This window comes from Dreissena polymorpha, chromosome 12 (assembly GCF_020536995.1).
Source record: "Dreissena polymorpha isolate Duluth1 chromosome 12, UMN_Dpol_1.0, whole genome shotgun sequence".
NCBI lineage: Eukaryota > Metazoa > Mollusca > Bivalvia > Myida > Dreissenidae > Dreissena > Dreissena polymorpha.
Window position 1 is genome coordinate 24,182,382 of NC_068366.1, and position 7,138 is coordinate 24,189,519.

Here is a 7,138-nt window from a genome sequence, read left to right on the forward strand (position 1 = left end):
AAAAGTCAATCTCCCGGAAACATACAGCAGAGACGCAAAACATAATAAAATGCACTTAAAAAATACATTATAATTTTTAAATAAATATATGGGACATTCATAGAGAAATCAAAATCAAATGCAAGCATCCTAATTGTTGAACAACTTCACATATTTTCTTTTTTTTATGAAACTTAAAAAAAAATCATTAAATGTTTCACTTACACAACTGTAATATTTGGAATGGTTTTAAATAATAAAAATAACATGAAAAATAATAAAATTAAAAATATGATCGATTACTGGACCGAACCAGGAACCTCTAGGAGCAAAAGCAAACTCAAGACAATTACAGCACGCGGGCTTTCATTACGTGCAGGGTAGTAAAAACTTTATGTCGGTTATACACGTTTTGCTAAATTATCGACGAAAAGCTCAAACCAGCCGTTATAAATTTAGCGATTTCTTTATGATGATTATCAATAAAAGGACGTATATATTTTTGTGTCATGTGTTTTATTTCGGTTGTTAGAATATTTTTCTTTTTTTTTAACCATCATTTGTGAAATTTTGAACAAGTCCCTTTAATATTATAACCACATTATATTATGCAAAACAATGTGACGCATTTAACCTAATAAAGTAATACGAACATATCGAGCAAGTTTTATAAAGCATGAACATACTATACATACTATACATATCATATTTAGAAATGTTTGTGAATTATTTTTTTCATAAATGTGAAACATATTCAAGTATCGTAAATGAACCGTCACCTTATCATTATGCCAGTATATTTTATATTAAGTGTTTATACACATTCTCGAAGCATATTAAGATATGTGATTGCTGTTTAAAACATCCAAATCACGTCGATTATCAGTTGCACACTAAATCAAGTTGTTAAGCCATGCTACATTGCATTTTAACAAAACTATTTTGAACATGAGTTGACATAAGGTTTTTCGAGCGAGACTTCATTGATTTTTAATGACGATGTTTTGTACGATCACGTTAATATTAAGAAAGCGTCGTTTTCAAGAGTTCATTGCGCAATATGTAAAAAGCCATACAATGTTGACATGTTTATGTTTAAACACACGAAACACACACGGTTTACACTCAGTTGTCGACAATACTCCCGTTTCATGTTATTGACATTTTGAGATACTGAGCTCCTATGTGCCTAATGGCAAAACGGGTTCTCTTTTCCTCAGAGAAGAAGCAAGGGTTCACCTGTTGCCTTGCAGGGGGGTCTCGGTTCTCCTATTCCACTGCTATCTGTCCCCAGACAAGAAGGATGGGTTTATATGTTGCTCTGCATAGAGCTGGGGTTCACATGTCCCGAGGCAAGAAGCAGGGGTTCACATGTTGCTCTGCAGGGAATTGGAGTTCATCTATTTCCATCCACGGAGCTGATTGATCTTGTAAGAACGTCATCACGGGTGTCACCGGGTCTAACGGAGTTGTTCTCAGTGGGTCCGTACACGGCTTCGCCTCTCTGTGTCATCTTGAACAATCTGTGGAGCAACATAAACAGGGATTGTATTATATCATAAACATTGGAGGAAACAAGCGTCCACACATCTGCATTCCTTTTGACCGGGACATGTTAAGAAATTATATTATATGACTCACTTATATATACTAACACTAGGTAATAAACACGTTTACATTAACGACATAACGAACAGACCGTACTAAACTTACACACAACACTTACGTTTTACTAGATGTAGCAAGGCTCTACTTACATTAATAAAAATTCTCACCTGTTGCTCATTTTTAGCCACGATTACTTGCAAAATCATCTACTGACTCGTGTTCTTAAAAACGACACTTTAAGCCAATTTAATTTGAATGCACTTGAAATTCCTCGTGATTTAAATTATTAACCGAGCAAGCACGTGTTTTATGAAACAATGTAAGGGTTTCAAAACTATCACAAATGGGCATAAGCGCATATTTGCATTAGAGACAGATATATAACGGATGTGTACTCAAACTGGGAGAAGCTAGCTAGCCGTGTGTCATAAAGGTATGCATTAACACAATGAATAGCCAGAAAAAATGCATATTCATACTAGGTGCAGCTTTCCAGTTTCATGTTTGCATGTTTAACAACAGCACGTTTATTACACAATGCATCCAGAAGGCCCAAAGAACAAGTGGACATAGTAAGCATTTAGTCTTTACGAAGTAAATAGCTTATGATTAAATAAAGTAATAAAACATTTTATTGCAACACTTCATACATGTGTTATTAAATACTAGGTTCTTATGTGCATGTAAACTTACACTAAAAGTAGTTTGGTATCGGGGCTGCCAACACTGTGTGTACTTTCTTAAAAAGCAGCTATCATAATGAACACACGAGTAGTAGGTTAGCTAGCAGTGTTGCGTATACTAACATTAGGAACAGCAAGGAAGGTGTATATGAAATAGGAGCAGCTACCCAGCAAACATGCGTCGTCAATACAACGTCAGTTTAATGTCGGATTTTAGTTGGCTGATTATCAACCAAATGCCAACGTTGATACAACGTTAAAATACTAACATCAATACAACGTCAGTAATCAACGTTGTACCAACGTTATATGTTGGTAAAAGTTTACCTTGACGATCACCCAACCGGGGTGGTTAAAACAATTCCAAATATATGAAAGAAAGGGTTTCTGCTGCATACGCGCAGTTTTAACTTCATTGCGAGAATACTCTAGTTAGAGGGATGCAATTACTGAAAAAGATGATGATGATGATGATGGGTAAATAACTTGTAAAGTAATCTCTACCAATCTTCAGGTGCCTAATTTAGTAATTAACTCCCCTGCAAAATATATAAATAGGTGGAGCTGCATTTCAAGTTTCGTACATAATTTATTATGTTTTAATTCGAATCAATTTATTTAAAAAAGTGAAAAACTCAATGTTTAAATATGTTATTGTGTCTTATTCTGTTAAAAGAAAACTAAAAACGATGGTTAACGCATGTAAAACAATGAAAATTACAATGCGAAACTGTGGCGCATTCGCTTAGAGAACCGGAATTTTCAAAAACCGAATGAGAAAAATCATCTGAAGAAAAACCTCCGATTCAACGAACAAGAGAGAACTTAATTGACCAAGAGAGACTGGTATTCAAAGTAATCATGTGTGTTTATGCATGATGCATGAGTATGCCAAAAAAACAGCACACCGACCGTCAATTTAAAATGAAACTGAAAGTCCAATTTCTGAAAGTGGGTGGGGTATAGTACTGAACTGACGATGTTCTACGGGAAAGTCTCACCTGTCCCTAACTTAAATAAATCAATTGTAATGAAAATTAACCGGGACGTTGTGATATAGTTATTTGGTTTGAAGAAGGTTGCAGGGAGGTTGGGAGAAGGTTGTGGAGAGGTTGGAAGAAGGTTGTATTTTGGTTGATATTAAGTTAGAATCCGACGTTGGGTCAACGTTGAAAAAATGACGATGCAAAAGTTTGCAAAAGCAACCTCCACCCAACCTTCTCCCAACGTTGGAATCTGACGGTGGTGCAACGTTGCTACAACGTTGGGAAAATGACGACGCAAAAGTTTGCAAAATCAACCACCACCTAAGCTTCCACCAACGTTGGAATCTGACGGTGGTGCAACGTTGGAACAACGTAAATTGTTTGCTGGGTAACTATCATTGAAACGGTACCTTGGCGTATTGGATATGGTGTCCGCCTAGCGACCGGGAGATCATGGATTATATTCCCACTGTGGGTTCATTCTTAATATTTCCTCCATAGACACGAAGTACTGGTTCTACCCAGGTAAAGGACTCGAGAAAGTTGCAACAAGCCTTACGTTCGAGCTAAAATAAATAGGCTTAAACTAAACTAACTACAATTGTTTTTACTTACACGAGGAGCAGTACGGCCATGAAGGACATCCCTCCCAGCACTATAAACACTGTACTCGTGAAGACGCTCACAGTGGCATAATAAATGTGGTTCAAGCTGTAAGTCGTCAGGATTGCCGTCGACGTAGCAACTAAGATAATATTCGCGAATACGGCACCTGTTTAAAGGGAGAATAAGCATTGGTCATGTTCACATACACACCGAATGATAATGTGTTCTATATTTTGTGAAAAAAAATTGTGTAAGGGCGGTTTAAATCCCGACAGAATTTCCATCTGACAAGTATAGTGTCCACCAAACAAAATTGTGCACCAAGATCATAAATCTATCCTGTGAAAAGCGAATACACTAACTTCTGCGCAAATATAAATCCCCAAAGATTCATTTTCTAAGATTAAGACATCGTATCTATTGGTTTATACTGACAACCTTGCTTGTCGGGAGGCGTCATGGCGGACAGGAGCGCCTTGAGCATCGTTGAGGCCAGCGCCCCCAGTGTGGCCACAATAGGCACTGAAACAAGTCAAAAACATGCTCACAACAGACCATTTCACTGAAAAAATGAATTTGCTAATTTGCTTATGTTTTTGCCTATGTAAGAACAACATTTTCTAAACGACAAAAAACGCGCAGCTTTTACAAGGTTATTGAAAATTAGTATGTTTCTTTGATACGTTAGTGTTTTTTAAATAAAAATTGTAAACCATGTATTCCTATATTTAAACAAGTGCTTACCCATGAACAACTGTAAAGTTGTGGTTGCCAGCGCTTCTAAAACATACGATCCTGTATTAAAGACGGCACTTATCAGTGCGATGTTGACGACCGAAAAGCAGCGCTTCAATGGAATGATGAGAACAACGCTAGCTAGTCCCTGTGCAGCGTGCCGAGCCGCGGAAAAGAACCCTATTTTGTGCGCGGTCCAGCAGAACGGCCGACCTAGTTGATACAGTAGCTCAGTCGAACCGCGATGAACACTCGCAAACGTTTGGAAAAAGTAGATAACGAGAACGATTACAAAAGCTACACGGTTAAACTTAGGTGAGCAGTAAACATCCCCAATACGTCTGATCATCTCGCACACTGTCCGCGTGGTCGCTCTGTTGTGTCGTTTGTGTGTTTCTGGCAAACAACAACATATCAGCAGCAGGCAAAATCCCGCTGCCGCGGTGCACGCGACCATAGATGGGAAAAAGCCAGCTTTAGTGATTATGAACCCTGAGCTTAATGCTGAAATCGTTGAACAGAACATCAGAAGGCCATCGTATATGCTTAGTGCAATTGCGCGATTTTTTTCAGTCGGTGTTACATCCGCCAGATATAACATTGCCGCCAGATAGTTCGTGTATAAAGCGCCTGACAAGCCGTCGATCGCTGAGCCAACGACAATCAAAACAAGGCTCCATTGAAAGTAAATGGTCAGCGAAGTTATCGCCATTTGCACCGTCTGGCTGAGCGCGCTGATTATGAACAAACATTTTCGTCCGTATTTATCCGAGTATGATGAAACCAGTGCCGAAACGAAGAACGACGGCACATGGCTCGCCAGGGCAGCAAACATTGCCCAACGAGCCGTTTCCTGTTCTATCCGTGTGAAATTGCCTTCCGTGGAGTTACCATCCTGGAGGCAACGCACGTGGTGGTGACCGTGTTGCTCGTGGCCATCGTTAATATCCATCGTCTCTATTAAGTATTTCTGTATCCACTGTTGGGTCGTATAGTAGCTAATACCACCAGACACGTGCAGTAGAATAGTTACCGGAAATAGTACAGCATGTACGAGGCGGAATTCAGCTGGAGCCTCTCGGTCACTGCCTGCAGAGTCCACAGCGACACGTTGTTGCACAAGCCTGTCTCTTTCACTAGAACCCATTACTTGAATTAAGATTACAGTTAACTTATTTTCAGTCATATATACTTGCACAAAGTAAAGACGCGAGAAAAATGCAATTTTCTTTCGGAATATGGTTTTATATACACCACCGCCGTGAAACTGAGTTATTGTCTGTTTGCGAATTAGACAAGCCGTTACAGCCTTTTGTATGGTTTATGCCTTCTACTGATAATTGTTTTAAAGGGAAAGTATTAAGAAAAGCTCAACACTTCTTTAAGTGCGATTATTGTCAAGTGGTAGCACTTGTTTACAGCATGTGATGCTTTGTTCTTGGCATTTGAATAAAAAACATTTGTAAAGGCGGTGATGTTGGTTTGTGTTATGTATTCAGATATCTATACGTGCTCACTTCGAAAAGACCTGTTTGAATGATTTGTCGTACACAGTTATTTCAATCGATTATTTATAGTATCATAAGTCATCGCTATCATGCTAAGTATATTGATCAGGTTGATGGTGTATACTACGTTAACTAAATACGTTAACATGATTAAAGCTCAATTATGACAACAATAGAAATGTATTGTTTAAAGAAAGGTAAAACGATAAGAAACATCAACACGTATATGATATCAAATATAGAAGTGCACCTACTGAATTATGGTATTAATAAACGCCCTGCTGGCAATGCGCCAAATATAACTGGGCGATCACAAACTGTTTTTATTGCGAGAGATGAATGTTAAACTCGTATATCCGCTTAGCGTTTATTGAGATAAAATAGTTTAACTCTGTTTTCTTCGCAATTCTGCATTTCTTTAATGTTCATGAGACTTTTGTTTTCGCTTTACTATAAAACATATGTAGTACATTAAACGACATGTTCATGTTAATGATTCAAAAGTTTGTCCATTTTATTGTTTTCTTTTTTGTGCCGTTTGTTTTTCAAACACGATAATTCCATTTATTTATTCGGATTTTACTGGCGGGAATTTTTTTAGGATCTCAATGGACAATCACACAAATTCGAGAAAAGTTTAAACCTGGGTTAGACAGATACTTCGAAAAATAACAGTATGCAAACTCAATTAATTCCAGAGTGTAACCCTTTTAAACACGATCAATTATATGCGTAACTACAATTTTATGATTTTGGTATGCAAGACATGATCGATAGGCAATTGTCATACTTAAATCCCGACCGCGACAAGATGTTAATCGTGTGTGTTTAAATAATGCGTGGTTTATCAATAGCGTAACAGCATCACGTGTGGGAAACGCAGTATTACGAGATTCTCATCGAGAGCATGTAAATGGTACGCATAACAAATCTGTGCAACCAGGATAGCATCTATTGACTTGCACTTAACATTATGAGAATATTTATATTGCAAGAAGGAGCAAATCATTTATTTGTCTCTTTTTCATGTCTT

At 37.8% G+C, this 7,138-nt stretch overlaps 1 protein-coding gene across 1 annotated transcript; it reads right to left on the bottom strand.

Annotated features, from left to right (window-relative positions):
- Nucleotides 1-708: 708 nt before the first annotated feature.
- On the bottom strand, nt 709-5,917 carry LOC127853949 (solute carrier family 46 member 3-like). Its single transcript, XM_052388821.1, has 4 exons — nt 4,607-5,917; nt 4,301-4,384; nt 3,872-4,028; nt 709-1,502 (listed from the first exon to the last, which is right to left on the bottom strand). Exons 1-4 carry the CDS (start codon nt 5,781-5,783, stop codon nt 1,376-1,378), a joined length of 1,545 nt encoding a protein of 514 aa, XP_052244781.1. The 5' UTR covers nt 5,784-5,917; the 3' UTR covers nt 709-1,375.
- Between the last annotated feature and the right edge of the window lie 1,221 nt (nt 5,918-7,138).

What these genes read in the sequence shown, in the direction of transcription:
- LOC127853949 (XM_052388821.1), bottom strand. Translation starts at nt 5,783, where the DNA reads ATGACTGAAAATAAGTTAACTGTAATCTTAATTCAAGTAATGGGTTCT. An exon ending in AACTTTACAGTTGTTCATGG is followed by an intron (nt 4,385 to 4,606) that starts GTAAGCACTTGT and finishes GACTTGTTTCAG; the next exon opens with TGCCTATTGTGGCCACACTG. An exon ending in GACGCCTCCCGACAAGCAAG is followed by an intron (nt 4,029 to 4,300) that starts GTTGTCAGTATA and finishes CCCTTTAAACAG; the next exon opens with GTGCCGTATTCGCGAATATT.